The following is a 25,124-nucleotide window of genomic DNA, read 5'->3' on the forward strand; positions in this document are numbered from 1 at the left end:
TTGGAGAGTAAAGTTAGGCCAGTCAGTGCCTTTATATAGGATGCTCCCAACTCCATTCTGTTTTCTAAAAGTTTGGAGTTTGCAGCTCCCCGAGGCCTTTGCGGTTTTGTGATCACAGATAGAACGTGAGGGAAAAGAAAGACACAGCTTCATTATTGCTCAGGAAGTGCATGTCACTGATGTTGGAGGATACCATAACACAAAATGGATTAGAAGTGCTGTTTCAGGAAAGAAAGTTCCAATGTCATGGGTTCTGCTCTTGCAAGTGTCTGTTACATTGGAGCCTCCATGATTTCTCCAAGAAAATGGAGAAAATACTTGAAAAGCTGCTTCATTCTTTTCCCGAAGTTTGTTAAAGTTATTGTTAAATTCTACTTAGGCTCACAAAGTTTCATGTGGTTTCAATGAAAAACATTGGTTGCTAGCATGCTCACATGTGTGAGGTGCTTTTAAGCTCTAAATTAAGTAAGGTTCCTGTGGTAAAATAAGATTTGATTTTAATTCTGATCAGCAGTATGTAAAAGAGAAATGGTAGGTGAGGGAAGAGAACTGAAATAAAGATATCCATCTGGTTGCTTTCACACGTTACTATTCACTGTGATCATAAAGGAAAATAATATTTGAAAGGAAACAGATAGGGGTCCCTGTAACTGAGAGGGATTTTAAAAGATGGAAGCAGAAAAACAAAAGTAGGAGAACTTCCCTGACAATACATTGAGCCTGACACTTTCAGTGGAACTGGTAAAATCTGCAGATCTGTTGTGGTATTAGACTGAAATTATTAAGAACCTTGAAGGTCAAAATAGACTCTTTAAAACTGTAAGTTGAATCTAAAGGAAGTAGAGTCTAAAGGGAGTAATTTTGTCCCTTTTATTCCTACATGAAAAACTAAGAATATTCCATTTAAGCTACTCCTAAGTAATCTATAATAAAAATATCTTAGCAATATTGTAATTCTCCTTCACAATAAACATCATTAGACCTACAAGAGCATGCTTGAAAGGAAAACAAACAAGTTTAAGGCTACATTAATATTACCTGAAAGATAGGTAGTTGTCACCTGAGTATGACAAGAGGATCACCAGACAAGTGCAATATGCAAGTGTGAGCCCACAATGTTTCTAAACTTACTTTTCTGAAATATTTTCTGTTTATAAAAATGTATTGTACCCTTACCTTTATTTTCACACTATTATTTGGGGAAAAAAATGTTTAGCTTTATTTTTCTGAAGTAGTGAGTAAAAAATTCTATATTATTAACTTGTTCAGAAATATTTTAAACAGTTTTAGGGATTCATCCTGCACTTTTTGTTTGTTTGTTTGGGGGTTTTTTGTTCAGTTGCTTTTTTATATTCTACCTATTAGTTCGCTAGGTGATATTTCCTGATCAAAAGTAGGATCATAATCCACAGCATAGTCCAGTTAAAGCATTAGAAAACATTTTATTATTCCTAATAGTCAATGCACAAGAAAAAAGCGTGCAAACACCAAGGTCGCTAACTCTTGGCTTTATTGGTTTATAATTGCAGATGTGTTGTGAAAGGATCCTTTATTGTTGCCATACATTAAGCATATAATACGCATCTCAGGTGACCGGTGTCTTTCAAAAAAATCTCGGTAGTTAAAAATAAGACCTTAAAAATCTGAGGCCCAGAAAATGAGAGAAAGGGAAAAGAAATATTTAGAGCAAAGTATGTGTTACTTCCTGGTATGCTTACAAGGGGCGGAAATAATGAAATTATAGTAATGTGTTGTTCCTTTGCTACTCACATTGTCTGTGTATGTTATCATAAGAAATGTCATTAACTGATGTTGGCTTCTGGTTCTTATTTTTATAACTGTGTGTTGAACACTACCTGTCTTTTGAGAAGCACTGAATTATTTATGTGTATTTTATTAACAACCTTGAAATAATTCACTTAGAAAAGTATCGCTGTGCTTAGGGAAACCCTTCCATCCTGGCATACTTATGTGTACATGCATATATGATTTTACAGTATTTAACTCAGTCCTGCAGCAGCACTCTGATCCATTTTTCATCAGGCTTTCACATGCTTTTCCAGCTAAAGATAGAAATAAAATGTGTCTTTGTTGTATGTCCCATCCCGTGTGCCATTTTTAAAACTTATTGAAACAGAAAAGTGAAAAATTGTTTTTACAGTCATATGCATATATTTTTAGTGGCCCACTTTAGCATACTTTCTGAATGTATCTCTTTATCTGTTTCGCATCCCTAATCATGTTTCTTTAAGTGCCACAAACTAAGGAATATGGGTTTAAAATTTAAATCGCCACATGACTGAGTCGTTAGAATTTTTCAACCTAACAAAATCTCTGCCCCTGTAAAGTGTGCATGTGCACACACGTACATACGTACATACATCTGTCCATTAGAGAACTTCCTGTCCAGAGTCTTGCATGTTGTAAATTTAGGGCTCCCACAGACTCCAACACGTTGTTGGCTGTAGCCAGCAGTGCTGCAGGCAGCACCCTCCACCCAGGAGCAGCTCCTCCTTCTGTACTCATAGTGCACTGCTCTGGCGTTCCCCAGATGACCTGCTACTAGTGCTTTAAAGAACCCCAACTTCCTACACCACTGCTCACTTTGGTGCATGAGTAGGAAATTGCGCACAGTTCTCAGACCAAGGCTCTAATGGTCTGGTTAGTCATATGATATTTATCTCAAGTGATACGTGACTCTGACTGTCCTGTTGGCAAACCAGTACTGGAAAAGTTGTGGAAGAATCGTCTGTCTCTGGCTTGTTATGGGTCAAATACTCTTGCATCAAAATTAGATACAACCAGACTGAGTAAGCAAGTAACTACAGATTGAGTATTGGTAGTAACCCGCTACCAAGAATGACCTGATTTAAGGAAACATTCTGTGGTCACTGAACATAGACAGCATCACTATACAGCAGGCCTGAGAGAAATACGGAAATGAGTCTGATTCTGCTGTCAGTCTTTCTGGTTTTGGAAATACCTTGTGCTAATTTGTGTGGTGACTTTGGAGAGACTCTTGAATTTTCTTCAGAAAGACAATAGATTTAAATATATTCTGTGTGGATCTGTGAGGATGTTTGAGAGCGGTACTGCTGCTGTATGTGGAACAGTACAATGGGACACTGCATTTGCCTAAGTTCAAAAGGATTTTTTCACTGTCTTTTTACCATGTGGTTTTGATAGCATTATTGGTACAGAACAAAGGAACGGAGAATCAGAACACAAAAGAGAGCAGGAAGACAGGTGGAAGAAAAGTATTTTTATATTGGTCAAGAAAGTACTTGAAAGGGATGTTGGACTAAGCAGAGGAAAAAGAAATAGGAGTATGAATCTGCATCAAGGAAAGAAATTCTGGGGAGATACAGGGCAGTTTAGAGACTGAAATAGTCCACTGGAGACAATGAAGGAGAAGAAGCTTTCACACTCCTTCTTTTCCGCTGTCACATCTCAACATGAAGAGGCCTGCTTTACGCTGAGCTTTACACTGTGCTTTACGCTGCGCTTTACACTTCTTGTAGGTGAGCTGGGAACTGTGCCTGTTCTTCAGGTAAAAAACTTATTATTAATACCCTATGGCTAATGCCTGGTGTCGGAGTTCAAGAGGTTACCATTATAGCAGCATGAATTCCTTGTCCTTTTCTTAGTCTCTGTGTTTTGAAAAGTTTTATATTTCTGTTTTTTAGAGATCGGAGTTAAGCCGAGCTCAGTTTTCTAGAAAGACACAAATTACCTGTAAGCAACCTTAACTCGGTGCTCAAGACATTTTTGTCCCTATCTATACAGAGTTCCCACAAAGTAGACAAATGCTGTTTAGATTTAGATGAGCATCCTGTGAATTTGGAGGCAGCATTTTTTCATGTGCATCTCCAGAGGCTTCATTCCACGTTCTTTTCTGTCATGAATTTCCAGCATTTCCCCAGTCAGGAGTATTGTGGTTTTGTACAAAAAACGAAACTTCTACCTTTCATGGAAAGGTAGGAAGGAAATAATAACTTCCTATAATAAAAAGTGGAAGACTATGTCAATGTGTTGTGTAAGGGAAGCCACCTTCATCCTTCATCGTGTCCATCTGAGTGTGTAAATAACATTTTGGTCAGAGTCAGAGGGTGAAGGATAGGAGGAGGGTTTCTGTCATATAGTTTTATTAAGTGTTATTAAAGCTATTTCAATACAATACTCAAAATCACTTTGTGTGCAGTCAGAATAATACAAGATAAATAGTCTTAGTAGAAACGGCAAGAATTAGCCTTTTTCTGGATTTTGTGGGGTTTTTTTCCTAGAAAAATTAGTGGAGGTCTCCAGATTCCAAACTAAAATGCTTTAGTCTACTTCGTGCATCACTCTACATTAAACTAGTTTTTTAAACAACCTTTTTTGTAATAATTTTGCTGTCTCTTTTAAATTCATTTAATTCTTTATATTTCCAAATCCTTTTTTATATTCTTTTAAGCACTTTCATTGTGTATAACTGTACTCCCAGGAAATAAGTCATTGTAGGGTGGTGATGGAATTCAGGTTGTGCTACCTGATGCTTTCACTTGAGTGGGTTTTTTTCCATTGGAAATAAAAGATGTATTAATGGGGGCTAGAGAGCCACGGTTCCTCTACTAAGGCAGATCTTTTCTTTGGGAAAGGCATGTTCAATTTCTGAGAAAGTTTATACTGACAGAAATGTCTTCTTTAATATCACATCTGTTGGTTTTTAAAGCCTGTTAGTAAACTCAGAGAAACAAGTCATGTTAGGTATTACTTATGGTAAAGAAATAGAATTGTCTATGACAGAAGTAACCTCATAGTGAAAACAAAATTTACTGCTCATGTTTGAAGAGGGACAGTGAGTAAAAATTATTTTCTTGACTCTTTAGTGGTCGTAACTAAAACGTAGGTGGGGACCTTACAGAAGTAGTAATATTAATCTTATAGCTTTAATGACTCAGAAATATCCAATGGTCTTGAATTTGTACTAGTAACTAAAGTTATAGCTTTTATGACTAAGTTGCTGCATCCAAACGTTTCACTGAAAATAAAAACTGTGTAAAGAAAGGAAATATACAGGTCATTTTGCATAATCAAAAATTAGCAAATTGTCCTATAATTTCGAGAAATTAAAATAAATACTGCAGTCATGCAGCTGTCTAGTTCGTTCCCAGCATGCTGGGAATGTGAACAGATCTACCAGTTTAGTTGGAAGACAGATTTTGCAGAAATGATGGCCACAATAAGTCAGCGGTGGAGACTACAAGCAAAGAGTTCTTGTAGTTGTCTCCCCTTTACGCATTTTCCAACAGGCAGTGCTTTGTCTTCCCAAGCTATGAGATAAGTCAATGTCAGTTTTGACATAATAAAACTTTGAACTTTTTTGTGACTCATCCCTGCATTGAAGATGGGTGTTTTTCTCCTCTCTCTGCCCTCCTTCCATAGGATGCACCTGAGCGATTCTAGTTAACATCTGCTGAAATCACTGAAAGCTCTTTCATTGATTTCCATAGAAGCTGGATTGAGCAGGTTTTGTCTTTGATCTTTGCACTTAACAGAAGGAGTTGCTTCCCCTTTGCCATAGCATTAAATGGCATACCATCTATTAATTTTCCATAATCAAGACTAGGAGAGTATTAGCATCAAAAGAAATTGAAAAATAATAAATGATTCTTCTTTAAATTTACTTCCTTTAAACCTAATCTGCTATAAAGGAAGACTGCATGTACATGCTAGAATAGTAGACAAGTCTTTGCAAGACTGGAGCCTAATCTTCAAGTTTTGTTATCTGTATTCTAAGACTTTATTTATGATTTATTGTGCAGAAATTAGAACAAATGTGAATTGTTTACACATTCCACTGATGTTCCATAGATTAGTGTTTATTATTTGTTAAGGATATGTTTTTAACATTGTTAATATATATGTTAATTATATATGGTAATTATTTCCTGTGATATTTAATATCCTTAATCTACATATTGCACTTCATACCTGCAGTGCTATTAACAAAGTGTGAGAGAATGTGTTTGTACCTGCATGCAGCTTTTTCAATCAGTAGTCTCTTTCTTTTTCCTTTAACTTTGCTAATACGATTTATTTATTAATATTACTTTTCAGAAAAAACAGAGAACAAAGGATCTTTCCCAGCTGTTTCACTCATACAATCCATATGATCATAAGGTAAGAAAAATACTACCTACATTTATTGTTTAAAAAATTCCAAACGTTCACAATAACTAGATTTCATGTTTAATGCAAAAATGAGAGGAAATTATAATATTGAAAGTGCTAGGGAATTCATGTTACTGAAATTATGCTATCATATAAACGTTCCTTTGTTTCTTCAAGCCAAGACTGAAAAGCTGCGTTTTCTGATTTGTGAAACGAATGACTCACATTAACCTCATAGAAGTGTAATTTATAGACTGACACTAAATCCTGCAAAGTGACCATATGTGGTATCAGATTCCCTTCTTTTTTTCTCTCTGTTGAGAAACTGTTACCCTTGAGTATGTTGGCTTAACCTGTTGTGTCAATTAGGCCCTGAGATACATGATACTAATGAATTATCTATTGATTCTGTAAGCATCGTTGGAAGAGGCTGCTTTGCTAACAGCCTGGTGGTTGTCAGGGGGAAGAAGAAGAAACACACATCATCGTTATAACTTGATCCTTGTTTATAAAGTCTGGGAACTCTGGTAAAAAAGCCCTTTATTTATTATATCCCTTAGTATAGGATAAGAAAATAAGACCACTTCCCTAGAGACATTACAATGTGAAACAAAGAATTAAAGCTGTTACAAGATGGTTTTGGAGAACCAGGAGGCAGATCACAGCATTTCTGTGCTATAACTATGTCATGGGGTCTTTGTAGACATCATGCAAAAGAGAGCATTAAGCAGCAGATTGAAGGACAGTTAAGTAGATTCTTAAATATTTTCAGGGAGTTCCTCGTATTTGGATGCATTTGTGGACATGTCTTTTTAAGCAAGTGTACTACATCCTCTAACAATTTGTCAGCTGTAGAACATGACTGCCTTTTCTGCTTCTGTTTTGCAAAGTGTTTGTTATTTTGCAAGTATCCACTTCAAAAAAAAAAAAACGAAGTTTTGAAACATTTTTTAGTTTAGACATTTCAAAGGAGCATTCTGAACTCTACCTGTTCTTTTCCTGGCCATGTACCAAGTAGCTATACATTGGAAAAATTACCCAGGTTTTATATTTGGGGAAAGAAAGTGGCGGAAGTGTATGTGTATATATGTGCACCTGTCTCTACGGCTAAACACAGGTCTATGTGTGTAACTATACATATGTCTATGAGAAGGAAATACGTTGTGTAAACATTAATGAATTAAATTTATCAGGTAAGTTACTGCTATGAGATTTCCATAGTTGCCAGCAACTTGAAAAGTTACAGTTTAAAATAAAATTGTCAAACAGTATGTACATTCTATAATTTTAATGATTGTATAGCATTTCAAGTTAAATCCATCACTTGAAAGTATTTTTTTGTAGATAGACTTGCATTATTTACAAGGGTTGGTAAAGCAGATAGTGAGGACCTCTGAAAATGGAGAAACATGAAGAATAAAGGAAATTAGTGTGACAAGATTTGGAATGGGATCATTGGTTTTTTTGAGTTGAAGCATTTTAAGGTAAATGTAATAGCAAGTCAATTAAGATCTAATAAGCAGAAGCAACGGATGAACCAAAAGCTTTGATATCCCTCTCCGTGTCTAAATTCTCCTGTGCCAAACACTTTTCATTCATAGTACAAGGAAATTCCATTATTCTTTTATTAGCACTTTTAATGGAGCTTGGCCATTTGTAACTCCTGCTGCCTTCCTGCTCATATCCTTTGTGGCACTATATCAAAGTATCCTCAAATTATTTTGGCTTCAGTTGTGAAGACTTGTGCACTCTTTACAAATTAGTCATCAGGCAATGTGGAATTGAATATAAATGCTTAGATATATTCCTTTTGATCTTTGTTTTAGGATCTGTTAAAATACAGTTATTTCTAGTGGAGGTCTGTACTAGTTCTACTCTGGTTCTGCTTTGTTTGATTTACATAGAAGAAGGCTTGGCTTTTGGGGGGATTGTTTGCTATTTTGTAGATTATTTTCAGTAAGCATGGAAAGATCTTATGATGGCTTTGTGAAAAAGTTGGTGCTACAGGATCATGGCACAAATGATGTGAATTACTGGCTTTCATTATTCCTAGTTGGTTGATTAAAAGTGTTTTCTCTGAGAACCTTTCTAAAGTAGGAAAGAGAGATCCTTAGAGGATAAGTTGGAGCTTGGTGGTAGTAGTAGTTCAAACAGATGTGAAAAGGAAGCTTGTGAACTACAGTGGCTGGAACAGGACTGTCTACCAAGATTTGATAGTGCTTCATCCTTTTATGATGGGATATCATGTAGAAAAGAGGAAAATCAATCAGAAGATGCTTGTTCTGCACTCACTAAACCAGAAGGTGATGTTTTGCTGGTGTAACTATGCTAACCTTACTAACATTATTACTATTTATGCTTGGTCAGGAGACCAATAGCTATTAGAAATAGAAGCTATTCCTGGAAATTTTACCTCAACATGTATGTACCTATCTAGTGGAAGTTGCTGCATTCTGAAAGACATTTTCAGTGTTTGTCGTTCTACATTTCCAGGTGAAAAGCAATCTCTTTTATGGAGGGGGAAAGCAAGGACTTTCTTTTCCTTCCAGTTCCAGGAGTGGAGTCTTATCTTGTGTCTAGTGAGGCCTTAATTCAGCGGTAGAGGGGACAGAGCTTTTAAATTCTTCTGTGCTAAAAGGATGGAAAAGTCAGAGATATTCTTCCTCTGCAGACAGCTGAGGAGGAAGAGTTAGGCTCCTGTATTCTTTAAAGTTTAAATGTGTATAGTTTACCATCTAGTTGCCCTCCTTATTGTTCAGATAAACCATACAACCGCAAATCCCCCAAATTGCCCTCTTATTGTGTACTTTTCCTATCAAGGGGGATTTGATCCTGTTCTGTTCCATCCAGTGTCACTGTAGTGCTTGCAGAGCCTCCAGCTGTGGAACCTGTGGATCTTTCAGAGACAGTGCCACTGACAAAGCTCATAGTAGCATCAGTCTTGAATGTCTGGCGAATATATCAAATTACTGATGTCAGACACATGCAAAAAACTCATTTTTCTCTCTTTTTTTTTTTTTTTGTTGTTGTTGTTGTTGTTAAAATATTCTAAAACTCCTTCTTTCCAAAACTGAATAATTCTTTAGGAAATTCTGAGATCTGTCTTGATTATGAAAATCAGTTCCAGGTGGGCGTTTACCATTCATTTAAATTTATTTCAGTTACCATGTGTGAAAATACATAGAACTCTATTTGTAGACGAAGCCATTCCTTATTCTGAAATACTTGCTTTTTCCTGTGTTTATATAGAGTAGGAATATGTATAGTCTGGCTTTCTTGAAAGTTGAGTTCTGACTGCTGTGTAACTTTTCTCTAGTTACCAACAGAACAGCCCTTCCAATTATATGTACAGTTTATCTTTTTTTAGGATCATCAGAAAAAAAAAAAAAGATAAAAATGACATCCTCTTAAAGCTGTACCAAGAACAGTTTTAGTGATTCAAAATAAGATAGTTGAGAAGTGCTCTTTTTACCCTTAGCTATAATCTGACCAGTTTTTTACTAGCTCTAATAAACAATCATGTTTGCACACAAGTAATTTCTGCTGAATCTCTTGTGTGTGCCACTGTGAGGTTCCACATTGCAGACAGCGAGGACTTTATTCTATCTGCAGTGGATATTTAACTCTGGATCTTTCTCCCAAGTGATATTTGTCCTTTAAAACTTGTGACCCAGTTTGTTGAAAGCTATTAAGCCAGCTCTGAGAGCAAGTTACCTGGTCAAAACAACAGGTTTGAGAAGCTGAATATGAGCTTCAAGATCCAATATGATGAAAGTGTCTAAATTCAGCAGCACAGAGCCATAGTTCCTCTTTCTCTTTTTGTCAGATCAGTTAAGTATTCAGTCTAGCCCTGGAGCAGTTGTTTAAAACTATAATCCTCAATTTAAGCTCTGCAAAGGAATGTTTTTTATGTACGGTAAAGACAGTATAGCAGAAGTGCTATTCGTTTTGCTGCTCTGCCCTGTTGAGAGGCTGACCAGGGAGAGACCTTGGGGCATGTCCATACATGCCTGTGGCAGCATCGTGCCGGTCCACTGAGAAATCCTCTGAGACTTGTGCCTAAAACTCAGCTCTGGATTAGTTTCTGCTTTTTGCAGCCTGAATCTCTTGCTCAAGAATAGGGCATGATCTGTGAAAAAATAAGGTCATGTCTTATAGCATTAGTGATTTATGTTAGCATGTATTGTGTCCAGCCAAGTAAGAAATAAAGTCAATGTTCATGTGATTTGAAAAGAGTTTTTTGAGAGATTTTTTCCAAATTGAAAGTGTGCCAGATTAGAAAAATATATTAGTTTCAAAATGTGCTCTAATTGATGCAATACTACTAAAAGAATTGTAGAATCTTAAAGCCTTATGCTTTTAAATGTTCTGTATTAATGTGTTCTGGAAATGTTAAACCAAAATGTCGAAACACTAAAACCCCATAGACAATATCCTGTGTTTTGTTGGCTTTGATAAAAGTAGACGTATACATAACTGACTCAAAGAAGATTAATAACAAGATCATGTATGGCTGTCCTTAAGGTGCTAATGGCTGCTGTCACTTAGAGATTTACCATCATAATTTGTTTCAACCAATTATTTCAATAGTGCACAGACTCTTGCTCTAATATTTAAAAGAACATAAATTATGTCAGCATCCTTAAACTGTGGTTGTAGGATACTTCTTTCTTCTGCTGGGCTCTGTAGCTCTATGTGGATAGTCTGAGTGGTTTTTATTGTCAATAACACAAAATATTAATCATAGCAATGCCCAAGGCTGTGGCATTGTTTGAAAATCATCATGGGCACCTGTGTGAAACATGAAGTATCCAAAAGCATGTGGAAAGTCCCAGGTAATGTGTAAGGGGTTGGAGTAAGTTGGCTTCTGGTAGCAAAATCTGTCAAGTCCTGCACTCCCTCCAGCCCCTGTGCTGGAGCTGGTGGCCTCTGGGGGCACAGTTTGTGGCTGGCCAATGGAGGGTGCAGTGGTGACACTGAGAGGCAGCGAAACTGTCTTCACCATGATGAAGTTTGCTTAGCTAAACAGCAGAAATGAGGAGATGGGCAGTTAAATGTTTCTGCTGGGGCAAGTTTTTCTACCAGTTAGCTCCTTCCTTTCCTTTTTCTCCCATGTTCAGAGAAGCTGGACCTTCTCTGGATTCATCTTTACAAATATGTAAAGGGTGAGTGTCACAAGGATGGAGTAAGGCCCTTCTTGGTGACAACCAATGATAGGACAAGGGACAATGGGTGCAAACGGGAACCACAGGAGGTTCCACTTAAATATAAGAAACTTCTTCACTGTGAGGGTGCCAGAGCGCTGGAACAGGCTGCCCAGGGAGGTTGTGGAGATATTCAAAACCTGCCTGGACACCTTACTGTGTAACCTCATCTAGGTGTTACTGCTCCGGCAGGGGGATTGGACTAGATGATCTTTTGAGGTCCCTTCCAGTCTCTGACATTCTGTGATTCTGTGGATCCTTCACAAATAAGCAAAACTGAACAAAAGAAATTTTGATGTGTACTGAAAGAGAGAACTATAAAATGCCTGATTTTGGCCAACTTTCTAATGGGAAGCATCACTCTGTTAATTAGATCCAGTAAACTGTTTTTGAAGATGTGTCTGCGCTGTGGTTTGATGTGATTTGACAGGATGCATAAGTTGAAATACTGGATGCTTCTAGAGATGGAAGTGTTGCTATGAGGGTAGTTTCTTTAAAGAAGCTGGTGACAGACTAAAACATAGTTGCAGAATTGAGTATATCTGACAGGTGAGATTTACATTTTACAGTAATATATGTTTGTACCTTCTTAGTAGTTCCTGACCTCACAGACTTAGCCATCTTCTGTTTCTGTATTTGTTGCTGACCATCTTTTAGGAAGCAGTTTGTTTTACATATCAGGCATGGCAGCTAGCATGTTTAAGTATTAAAAAACAAACAAACAAACAAACAAAAACCAAACAAACAAACAAAAAACCAAACAAACAAACAAACAACAACAACAAAAAAAACCACAACACCAAAACAGGATTGGATGCTCTTTGGAGTCTGGAAATGGGAAATTTCAGAACTGCTGAAAAACACAAGCAATTCTTGCTATTTTTCCCAAGGACAGTAATGTTTCTCAGATATTAACTGTGTTTCGTAAAATGCGCATGTGCAGTGGAGGCACCATGAATGTGTAGGTTTTACTTTTGAGTGTGACAGCAAGCAGTTGTGAGATACTGTCTCACCCTTCACATTTTTTGGGTAATGACTTGGATATATGATTCTGGAAAATGACAAAAAGCCTTTTGACCTGCTTTTCATTTATTCCAGGAACAGCATTGTACTAAATCATAAGGCAACTGTGAGGTTGCAATGCCTGTGATATAAGCCATAGTCTGACTTTCCTGAAGCAGGTGCTTTGAATTGTTTTTCTGTAAGATGAAAAAGATTTCTAGGTTATTGCTGAGAAGAGACAGACACTTTTGCTATCTCCCGCCTCAAAATAGATTTCAGGTTTAATTTAATAGCTCAGATGTCAGATATGACCGCGTTTTATGGAAATATTCTTATTGTAACCTACATCCATTCTTCTCTTTTCCCTTCCTTCGTGTTCAGAACTGCTTTTTGGAGGAGGTTACATAAAGCTATTTTGTGCTCTTGATATGATGTGAGGCTTCAAAGAAGACTGCTGAAAGAGAAAAGCAATTTCTGTTTGGCAGTGCAGTGGCCTTGTGCTAATGGCACACTTCAACATTACTTGATGATAGTGAGGAAAATCTAATGGCCTGAAAAGCTGCTGCTTTTTCTTGACTTAACTCTTAGCTGTATTGAGGTTTGTGACATCTGCAACACAAAGTGAGCTAATACACAGGCAGTTTAGAAATGGCTGTTCAAATACTAGGAATTGTTTCAGGGTTTTGTAAAGCACAGGAGAAGAAACAAGGAAAACAATGCAATGGAAGGGGTTACTTCACTGTTGAATAGGCTGTATAGAAAAAGACATATCTGCTCTGTCTTAATTCTGTAGATGAAGTGTTCAGCTAAAAGACTTGCAGTCTTAATTGACGTGTAGATTGCATCCAGAAAATAAATAAATTTCAAAAAAACTTGAATTGATTGTTGTAAAACCAATGGTTTGGTTTTGTTTTACACAAAACCTAAAATATATATAAACAGGTAGTGTATAGATGCTAAATACTTTGTTTGAAACTGTATTCAATGCTAAAACTTTTGCTATTGTTGGATATTTAAAGCATCTAACCCTGTTTATGCTAACCCAGTTGTTCAGGGTTGTTACCGTAGTTGTTAACCAGAAGGGAGGCTTTTCATGTTTTACTTTAACTATTTCTTCTGTCTTTTAAAAATTATCTTTCTAAAAAACAATTTAAAATAGTTTGTCAAATCATGTTTGCATCTATATGCAAAGATAATGCTATACAGTGGTGTATGGGCTGAGATGTTTAACAAGGTTTCACAGGTACCAATGTAATATTGAAATATCTTCATTGATGGTCTTGAGAACACTTTTAAGAAAGAAACTGATGTAATCCATGTATAACCCTCCTCTCCATGTAGAAACATCTATACATTTTTTTTCAGTTAAATCATCATGAAAATACTGACCGTTTACATTGTAGTTTTTCCCCTTGGTGTACTGCATGCAAATGCTACCTGGTATAGCACATTGCCTCAAAAAAAGTATTTTCTACTTTCACAAAATATTGAAATATAAAATGTTACTGGTAAACCTTGGCATCACAAAAAGTAAACAAGCCTGACCCTGTTAAAATTTCTTACAAGTTGTCTTTAATCTTGCATTGGTAATGTGCTGGATTGTATAACTAATAGTCCTATGGTCATTCCAAGTTCAGACCAAGTTCAGGTATCTTTCCTTCTCCAATTCCCTAACATCTCATTTGACCTCTATCTCTCTGTGCCTGTGCAGTTTGTAGTGGGTTAGATTTCCCAGTCATCTTTCATCTTCTCTCATTTTTCCCCTCTCTCTTTCTTTATCCTATTGCATTTTTCTCCTGCCTCCCCCCCGCCCCAAAAAAAAAAAAAAATTTCTTCTGTGTAGTCTACCTTCTTTATTCTGTTTCTTCCTACCTAGATATTCTTTGAATATCTTCTTCAGGTATTAACATCGTATTCTCTCTCCATTTACTTTAATTCACCTGCCTTTCCATTCTTCTTGGGTTTTTTCCTGTGTATTTTTCTGGAGCCCCTTAGTTCCACAGCCGTACTTGGCTGTGCCCTTGGGAAGCAACGTTGCTGTTGGAGGGGAAGGCATCAGTGCAGCAGGTGTAGCGGTGCATGAGCACAGTGTCATGGGAGCCCACGCGTAGAGGTGGTGATAGAGTTCTTCACGATTCAAGGATTTATACTTTGTTATTGGCCTAAGTGTTCCGATGACCAAGCTCTTGAACTTCCTTCCTTTTAATTGATTGCATATCCAGAGACACAGGTTTGGGGAACTTCCCTAACAAATGTGAAAACTAGCTTTAGCTTCTGTTCCCAGTTTTCTCACTGGAGAATAATAGTTGGCTTTGCTTGTAAAATTGCTACAGTCTTTCTGTGTACTTGAATTAATTTGACATGTTATTTAAAGTTCTGGATGTTAACGTTGGCATCAATGTTTTTACTACCAGACGATTTGGGATAATCTTCTGGTACTGAAAATCTTGGATAAGATTTTGACTTTCTCACATGGAGTGAACATACTCCATTTACTTTTCTTCTTCATTATTCCTATTTAAAAGCTTGTTGTAATGACCCTATGATGTAAAACTGTGAAGCAGGTGGGGTTTTTCTGACTTTGTGTCTGATAATAAGAGTATGGAAATGTTGATCTTCTTTTAAGATTCTTCTGCGTAGCGTTACATGTACACACAGACACACACACACACACAAACCCATCATCAACAGAAACTTTGATTTGAGATTGATTACCTGGTATCATCCAGAAACAGTCTGGTGTATTCCAAGTAAGTCAGGGAAGGATGGGATCACATTTTGCCCAGTTTGTTGTAATTCAGCACTAGCTATGATTTCATCTTCTGCTGTCATTTAAATGCTGGGAACTAGAAACCCTCCTGTAGTTTTTATTTTGTTATCATTTCCTCTCTGTACTATAGCCCACTTAAAAGAGTGAAGAAAGGTTACATATAATACAATTGAAAAGACAAGTCTGAGTAAAGTGACCATGTAAAACTACAGGTAGAATGTGGGCTGTAGGTTGTTCTACCCAGGAAACTCATTCTCCTGTGGGCGTGGTGCAGTCGTCCCGCTCTCAGTGGGAGCTCCAGCGCTCTGCTTGGAAGGGCAGCTGAAGGAGGCATCTGAGAATCTGGCAGCAAACCATAGGGATTTTGAATCATTAATCTAAGTGGTTGTCACCTGCAGCAAAGCATGTATCTTAGTTGCACATGAAATCTGGGCTTCCAGCAAATGTGCTGTTGGTCTGCCTGTGTTTGAGGGAAGGGCTCATGGTCTTAGGGGAGGGAGGGTGTTTGTGTTCAGATATAACTAGAAACACATCCTATGATTTTTACCAATTGCTTATCTATTTTGAGAATTGTGGGATGAGCACTGAAGGATGTCAGTGATTTAGTATGCATGCCTACAGTAAAACTAGCAACGTTCAGTTAAATTACCTGGATACTAACGTATACTCTACTCATGTAAATTAGGGTAGGCTTGAAAGACCTCCAAATCTAGTTCAAGGACGGAGGCTCAGAATCAGTAGATTTTGAGTTCACCGTACAGTGTAGACATACCATGGAGGTTTAGGTCCCAGTTCAGGGCAGAAGAAAGGATCTAAAATGCATGATTCAATTTCAGCTGTACTTGAGCTTTAGACTGTTGGAAGGAGTGGTGCTGTCAGTAGGAAGAGATGTACAAACCTGGATCTTGTTATAAATGCACGCTAACAAAGCATATTTCATCCCTTAAATATACCATATTCTTCATATTATTTTTCCCCTGTATTCTGCCATTTTATGAACATGAAATAGTTTTCATCCAAAAAAAAAAGAATTTTTTGTATTTGTCCAAAGATGGATAAGATAAATTATCCATTCTTCCATGCATTTTTTAAGGGAAAGGCTCCAGCTTGAGAGCCTTGTATGGCACCATCTTCTTTGGAATTTACTTCAGCATTTCAAATTTTGGCGAGATTCCAACTTCAAAAGAATCATGTTTCCAAAAAGCTGTAGCTTCTTCCTGTAATTCTAGAGACTGCCTCTATTTGATTTGCGGTATCTGAAGTATAAGAGGCTTGTGGGGCCAGTGCTGACTTTAAGGTTTGGTATCTCATGATCCATCAGGATAAAAATGAGGGGTTATATCTCCTTAAAGGAACAGGACCATTACAATTTATTTGTGATAAATGTGGCATTTTCTAATGTCATTGAAAGCAACTAAGAGGCTGATGTTTAAAAATGAATTTTAGTTCATACAATCATGATAGCCATACCTAGTCATCTAGCCTTATAGAAAAAGAGGTGAGTATGCAAGTAGTTGACAAAGGTCTTTAAAATACAGCATGTTTCTTCCAAAATATATTGCTGTGAAATTTGATATATGTAGCACACATAAGAGAGTTGTTGTGACAAAACACTTCAGGTTGCAAATGCAAGCAGTCATACTGTCGTGCTTTTTCCAGGAAAAAATACCTTTGCGTCCTTACTACTACTAATTTTCTCATCTCCTTTAGTATTGCTAGCATCATTTATGAGGCATGTGTATAGAAAATTGTGCTCCTTCATGCCTTTTATTTTTACATGCTTATTTTTCATATAAAAGGCCTGCTGGGTACAAAACCTTACAAGACAAGCCATCACTGTTTTATGTTGCAAACCCCAACATTGTTTTCCTTAGAATATTTGCAGAAAATGTGTAATATAAACCTAGAAATATGAACCGTTTGTAAGTCCTGTGCGGGAACAGACATTAAATACCAGTTCACGTGTCAGACAGACAGTGGCAGCTGCATTGTTAATGTATGGCACAATCCCATATTAAATCAAATGGCAAGTGCACAGTTTGACAGATACCGTCATCAGAGCAAACATTATTAAACTCATTAAAGAACTTGCGTTTATTTTTTTTTATTTAAAGCACGTGTATTTGGCTTGCAGAGCCTTTCTCAGGCAGAGCCTACAGCAGCAAGTCCTACTTCTCCAGGTTTTTTTGCCTAACAAAGCCTGATGTGTTTCTGGCGTTCCTCGGGGGCAGTGCCGCGATGTTTATGGCTTCCCCTGCACATCGCATGTTAGGGTCTGTGACCAGAAATTCCAGCTGAGAGCACATCGCTCTGGATAGCGCTCGGTGATCTTTTCATTTTGATTGATGGCTCGGGTTTTACACCATCTGGCTTCTGATAGGCTGCATTAATCATATTCCAAACCAAGAAAATGTAGACAGGATTTTTTAATAAGTACATGTACATAAAAAATAAAAGTGTGTGTATATATGTGTTTGTGTGTTTAATTTCTCTAGTCTCCAGTCATAGGAAAGAAAGCAACAGTCCCAGAATATAGTTTGTGTTAGGATAAATAGGTCTCTAAATAAATCTCTACTTAAAAATGCCCTTATTTTGATTTTACTGCTACTATTTTAACTTGATTTTATTTTGCTTTCTAACAACTGTTTATAGTCACTGCCTTGTGCGGACATTGTTTTCTGTGAGGAACAATGAATTTGTTTAAAGCATTTGAGTTGCATTTCAACTGTTTTATGTAAATCTTATAATATCTCCTACTTCTGCTGTGGTGATATGCTGAAGTTCCTTGCTTCTTTGTAAATACAGTTTCTGAAACAGAATGTCATGAGGTTGTAAATTCTATATGTGTAGAACATTTTAAAATTGTTGTATTTAAATTCACATCTTGGGAAAAAATTACGGATCTGAATTCTACATATAATATACAAAGGTCAGTAACCAACCATACTGAGGGCTTCTGATAGAGTTAGACAATAGTGTAGTTAAGGTATTTACTGTTGTGTGTATGCAGGAATTAGACAACATGCAGTTAAGTGTTCCAGATTTTATTTGGGTTTCTAATTTACAACTAAGCAGTTATCTATACTCCTTCTCATTAGGTTGCTTTCACTCTGTGATATTTTACAATGTGACTTAAGGTATGCCCTATGGTATGCCCTGTCACATTGAAGCCATGAGTTGGATGTTTCGTTTCAAAAGCTATTTAATCTTTACCTTTTAAATTTTCAAAGACCATAGGATGAGAAGATGCCCTGGATTCCCTTCCACCCATACTGCTGTGGATATAACACTCCTTGAAATGGTGGACAGACACTTTATACTCTTATTAAGAAATCCAATAAGTGCATTTGCAATATCCCCAAGTCCAGCATTGACTTGTTACACTGGGTGTGCTTTCATAGGTGATCCTCACCAATCAAATGGTGTGGAAGTGTCACAGCCACCGTTTTTCCATTGACAGCTACAAACTGGATTATTGTTATGGGGGTTTTGTGAGTTTTTTGTTCATTTTGGTTGGTTGGTTGGTTTTCTCTCTTTTTTTTTTTTTTTTCCCAACATTCATTAGTAGAGCTTGCAGGTACTTTGGAAGCTTTTTTTTTTTTTCATTCTCTCCACTTTGCTTTGAAAATACCTTCAGAATGAGGTACAGGAGAATTCTATCTATAACTTAGCAGGAAGGTGAAGCAACATTCGTCCATAACCCCACCTAGTAAAGCAAAACTTCCTGTTCTAATTTTATTTCTGCCAGGCTTGATGATGTCTCTCTGTAGAGTAGAGGGCGTTTGTTTTGAGACATCTGGCCTGAATTCTTTATAATTCAAAGCTGCACTTAGGGTTCAAAACTAATGGCGTGTTAGAAAGCTGCTTGACATACTACAGCAAGAAACAGTTCTTGAGGAAGATTTTAGAAAATTCGATCCCTAAATTTAATAAAGATGTAAAGCTCCTTAAGGTCTAACACTGTACAGGTGCTGAGAGCACCCTGTCTCATGTTGTTTGTTTCCACAGTTTTCTGCAAGACTCTGCTTTTTCTGTTGTCTTCCTCTAATGTGTTCACGTTTTCTTGTACATTTATTTTAAAGACAAGGCTTGTTTGTTTACAGTCTCACAGCTTTCTAAACTAGACATCTGTGGTTGAGAGAATCAAAATTCACCAATGATCTCTGTTAAATTAAGTATAGATGCTGAAAATTAGGATAAACAAAACCTGCTTAATCATTATTACAAAAGCACAGTCTTCATTTGTGTGCCAAGGAGGATTTAAAAAAAAATTCTTCATGGTCATACTACTAATCAGACTGTGCCAAGTGTTTGAATTACAGTTCTCTAGTAAATCAACAACTGATCTTGAGTAAATTTGCCTTGCACCTCCCAGACATAGAATTTCCACCTTATTTTGCCTGGATCATTGTAATTACAGTTTACCTTAGAGACATTATGGAAGTTAAAAAGTTAAAGTCTTGCCAACAGGCATAATCAGTATGTTCTGCTGAGCTCCCTGTTGGCCGTTTGCAAAAGCCTGGATCCTCAATCTCGAAAGAAGCCTTCGGTACCCGTCCTGCTCCCCAGTGTTCTCATTAGCCAGCTTCCAATCTGGAATAGCAGCATCACTGTACAGGCTTGTGGAGGCTGGAGCAGCCCAAGACCTTGTTGGTAGCAAAGATCTGCAGTGAAAAGAGCAGTTGTTTATAGTAACATTCTGCAAAGGATCTGCTCAACTTTGTGAGATATGAACAAGATATATGAAGTCCTGTGTTGCATTTCAAAACGTTGAGAAAAAAGGTAAAATATATTTGCAAGTGTCTTCCTGAGAACTGAAAAATCATTTATATTGTCATTTAGACACTGGGATGTAGTGTCAAAACATGAGTTCAGGGCTTGCAGGATGGTTAAGAGAAATCCCTGAAAAGTGAAACATTTATACTGTGGAACTCCTTTCATCTCATTCCAGATTTGTACCTGCCAGCTTAATAAAATTGCCCACAACAACTTTTTATCAGAAGATACAGACTACTGGTGTTTTCATCTGATGACTTTCAGTAAGCAGCTCAATATGAAGAAACTTTATATTACCGTATTTTCTGAAATGCAAAGCCTGCCTACACTTTTCAGCTGAACAACTCCAGTCAATCTTATCTTAGTCCATGCAGGTTTAGTGACAGCTTCTTGAAGTCAATGCCAGTCGATTAATTCTGTAGAAATATGCCCTGCATTGCTGTAGTGATGCTGCATGTTATCGCATCGCGACTCTGGCTTTTGTTTCTGTTTTGATAGGCAGAACAGAAGAAGTTGAATTTTGGGTTGTATATTTTGGGTTTAATTTTTGTTACTTTCTTTTTTAGTTTTACTATCACTATGTTGAAAGAAACGTAAGGAATAAATACAAGATTTACCAGCTTCTATATGCTTATTCCATTCCTTATGAAGTTTTCCAATAACAAATCAGATGACTGAATCTTTTAAGAGAATAATTTCCAGGGCTATTTAGTTTACTGGTATCTGGTTTTGCTGTTAAAGTGTTTATTAGTAACATTGTATCAAATGATATTTTGAAAAAGATACCATTGGTAGGTAGTTATTTTTTTAAAATCTTATATGTATTTAGAAATCTACAGGATTTGAATGCTAATCTGGGAGAGTATGCGTAGAATCACAGAATCATTTGGTTGGAAAAGACCTTTGAGATCATCAAGTCCAACCATTAACCTAGCACTGCCCAGTCCACCTCTAAACCATGTCCCTCAGCACCACATCTACATGTCATTTAAACACCTCAAGGGATGGTGGCTCCACTACTTCCCTGGGCAGCCTGTTCCAATGCCTAACAACCCTTTCCATGAAGAAATTTTTTCATAATATCCAATCTGAACCTTTCCTGGAACAACCTGAGGCTGTTTCCTCTTGTCCTATCACTTGCTGTTATACTTGGGAAAAGAGACCAACCTTCACCTCGCTACAACCTCCTGTCAGTTGTAGAGAGCAATTATGTCTTCCCTCAAACTCCTTTTCTCATATGAAGATTTTTGCTGCTTTTAAACTTCTGTATAAAACTGTCTTTGAGTAATTATTTTTCTTGTGATGTGTGTATTTTTAAGGGGAGAAGAGACCCTTTATCGATTGTATTCTGTGGTATCTAGCATGCGTTTCTCTGTTGATGGTTGGCAACGGTGTACACTGTGCAAGCTCTGTGTGTCTGGTAAGAAATTGGACCTGTACATCAAAACATTTCATGGAAGTAGGGAAAGTGAAAGTACTTACTGTAAAACCTTTGCAATGCCTTATATCTAAATCAAAGTAATACAATCATTCATATTGGAAATCGGATAATGTTGTTGCCAAGAAAGCTATTTTGTCTTTAGTGGTAGATAATATGCCGTTGTATCAGATGCATGCACGTCATTTCTGTTGAAAATGCTCTCAAAATTACCTTTAGAAAGAGATCTGCTGTGCTTTAGTGTATTTTTTTTTTCACTACAGCTTCCCGAGGTTCTGAGAACATAAGTCCAGAAAAAGAAAAAACTAGAGCCAATGAGAAGAGAATGCTAGTGACCAATGAATATCTCTATGTGTGTGTATTGTGGTGGTGATTGTGATTTTTGAGGAAGAGTCTTCTCTTTCAGAATCTTGCCAAAATCCCAGTTCTACTGAAATATTTAAAGTAAGGAATATTTAAAGTAAGTAAAGTAAGAAACTAGGCTACTTTGTTCTTGAAGCTGAAGCCTATAGATTATCCAGGATTAAAAATCACTATCAGCTTATTTGGAGGGAAAAAGGAATTTGCATTTCTTAGAAAAAATATCAGGCATGTGAGGATATATGAATGTATGGAGAAGATTTGGCTGGCATGTATTTGTGTGTCTAAGTCAGATACCAGTCAGAAGTCATTGTTCTATTGCATTTCCTCAGCAGTGAACAACAAAGTGACAACTGGTGTGGTACTCAGGCACCATCTGTCTTGTGAACCCTGCCATTCTGTTCTTGCCAGAATATGATAAATTTTACCTTATTTCTCCAAGAAAATAAAAATAGTATTTAATCTACAGTTCAAAAACTGGATAAATTCCAAGTGAGGCTCTGTTAGTAGTGATATCCCTTGTCTCTGGGGGTGTAAATTTGGGCTTACACCTAAGTGTGTGTATATAAATATTACGGATTTATTGCTATGTGCGCTGTGCTATGCCATAAACACAAGTCTCTATATGAACATACTATATAAAAAAAGTTCTTTTAACAAGCACAGTAATTTGTATCCACAATAGAGTAATTATTTTTAACATATATGTGTGTATATATATATATATATACACAATTGAAGATTTTAAGGGTACTCTGATGATCACAGGACGTAAGGGGGAATCAAGGTCGACTTTTATTAGTTTCAGTGTTTTGAACTCCTCTTTGCTGGTAGTATGTAGTGGACAATGTCTTTAGGTACTTTTAATTTCAGAATAGCAAGATATTAAATTAGTGGATAGTTTTTCAAATGCAACCTTCCTGTTTTCTTCCATGTAAATACCTTCATTTAGAGTAGATAGCTTTTTTTAAGAATGCCCAATGAAGTAATATTTTTCTGACTGTCTTACTGCTGATTTTGCATTTTCAAGAATTTTCCTGATCTTCAGTTTTCTTAGTGTTTAACTGTACTCATGGTCTCAGCCCCTGAATTATTATGCTGCACCACTTCCACAGTTTAATACATTAGACAACAGCAAAAGTACCTGAAAGCCACCTGGCTCTATGCATGGCTTTGTCGTTTGAAGAGTCTATTGAATTGGCACTTAAAAATTGTAAGCAAAATTTTTCACGTGTCTCTGCAAAAACTTGAAGCACCTGCTTCACTTTTTAATTTTAGCATTTTTATGAAGTCTACACATTCATAGTCTTTCTGTCAGAGGTACAGGATCTCCAGCATTAACTAAAGATCACATTGTGCCTTGAGAATAGGTGACCTCATGTAAAAGACATAATGATTTTAAAACACTTGATTTTAAGAAAGTGATACCCACACTGAAACTGTTTGCAGTGAGCATGCATAATGCAAGCATGGGGTGTGAAGACATGAATCCCAATTATATGGTGCTTGGTTTTATGTACCATTTGACAGCAAACTGTAACTAAGAACTAAACACAAGCTATCTTATGAAATTAGATAATATATACATATAGCAAAGAAAGCTTTTGTAATAGCACAAATATACAAGATTATGGCATCATTACCTTCATTACCGTTTTCAGTCACGTAGAGTTTTTGGCTGAATATTTTGTGACTCTCTTTTTCATCTTGAAAGTGTCTGTCCAGTATAATTAAGTATTTTTCTTACACAAATGAAAGAAATCCCTTATTGTTCCTTAAAATTAAAAAAAAAAAAAATATGAGAATTTCATACAGGAATTGCTGGGGGAACAGACTGTTTTGAATGACAGAAGTTAAGTTCTCGGCTGAGATTTTCTGGCTCTGCATGCCCAGTTGTGTATCTACAATAGGTGCTGTTCCCACTGGAGCGGGGAGGGTGAGAGAGAGGTAGAGATGGTCCAGCGCTCTTTCTGCATCTCCATAAAAAGGCCCGACAACAGTTGGCTGAATAAAATAGTCACTTTAATAAGACAGAATAAAAAGAGGGGTGGAGATAGGGAGTAAATCTTACATCCCTTCTGATGCTGAATTCCCTGTGTTCATGTGGCATCGGACAGAGCCCAGATGGGTTTTCCCACAACATGCTGCACACATCCCAGCCATGGAGAGGTTCCCTCTGGGATCCATAAAGGAGCAAAAATTGGTCCTTTAATACACTTAGATCTCCAGGTTTATAAAAACACAAAATGGCTTTTGCCACCTTTTACTGCTTTTCCTTTAAAGTATTCTTCAGAGTAGAACTTGTGTCTATATATGTTAGATGCTCTCTGCTCTCAATGAAATATTCCAGGTACGGGAACCCCAGAAAAAGTGCTAGTAAAGAAAGGAAGAGTGTTGCAAATCCAGTCAGATTAAAAAAACTCACAACATTAAACCCTTGTAGTCAATAAGAAAAACACATATGACTTTTTTTACTGTCTGACCCCTCTCCTGAAAAAGTGGTGTGAATGGGGAAATGCCCTTGTAAATGGTGCAACTCATATAAACATTGTTTATGAATACCAAGGTGAATGTGCCTTCAGATATACCTCAAGAGACTTATATATGAGAAAACCAGCAAGTGAAGAAACAAATGCCTGAAAAAAGAAAAAACAGTCCTACCAGACTCACTGTCTGCTTCACTTGGAGGAAAGACATAAATATTGTTTGCCACATGGCACTGAAAAATGTGTGATGAATGTAGCAATTGTAAAACCTTCATTGTTCCTTCAGCTAAAACAAACAGAAAGTGTAATTAGTTGGCTGCTTCTGCCTAATCCTAAATCCCAAGAAGATTACATGTGATTTGAATCATCATCTCTCTACCTGTTTTTCACAGGCATGTTTCAGTTGTTCCAAACCATCTCCGTGTTTACGTGCACCAAACCTCTGCAAAGCAATAGAAAACACTTAACGATGTCCTGACATGCCGCATTTGGCTTGTTAAAGGGAGGCTTCCTGCTGTGCTTATAATTCATCGACTAAAAGCCATACCAGTGATTTCCAAATGTTTGTAGTATTTTTGTCATGGCCTTCAACTTTGTTTGTACACTTGGTTCTATCGATTAATCTCGATACTATTTTTTTTAATTCCTGCTTTGATCAGGCAGCTAATCCATTGTAATTTCTATCTTCTGAACTGAAATTCACTTCCAGTTAACTGCGGTACACAAGGTAAAATTGTTTTGGTTTTATATTTGCAAGGTTAAATCAAAGTCTTTTTGTAGATGCACAGTAAATTATTGATTTTATTTCTATGTCAGAATGAAAGATTGCATTAGGACTAATATGATGTGAACTCTTGTTTTAACTGTAGGACTCCTGAACAAGAAAAAATCTTTAAAGACATTGCTTGGGGTTTTTGTCTTTTTATATAAAAATT

At 36.8% G+C, this 25,124-nt stretch overlaps 1 protein-coding gene across 4 annotated transcripts in view; it reads left to right on the forward strand.

Moving 5' to 3' along the window:
• Positions 1–25,124, forward strand: part of CDKAL1 (CDKAL1 threonylcarbamoyladenosine tRNA methylthiotransferase) — a 414,630-nt gene that overhangs the window by 314,835 nt on the left and 74,671 nt on the right. For all 4 annotated transcript variants that reach the window (XM_065830832.2, XM_071804627.1, XM_065830833.2 and 1 more), the window contains one exon: positions 6,100–6,162. In XM_065830832.2, the coding sequence (XP_065686904.1) occupies positions 6,100–6,162 (63 nt within the window). The remainder of the gene's footprint in view (positions 1–6,099; positions 6,163–25,124) is intronic.

This window comes from Patagioenas fasciata, chromosome 2 (assembly GCF_037038585.1).
Source record: "Patagioenas fasciata isolate bPatFas1 chromosome 2, bPatFas1.hap1, whole genome shotgun sequence".
NCBI classification, from domain to species: Eukaryota; Metazoa; Chordata; class Aves; order Columbiformes; family Columbidae; genus Patagioenas; species Patagioenas fasciata.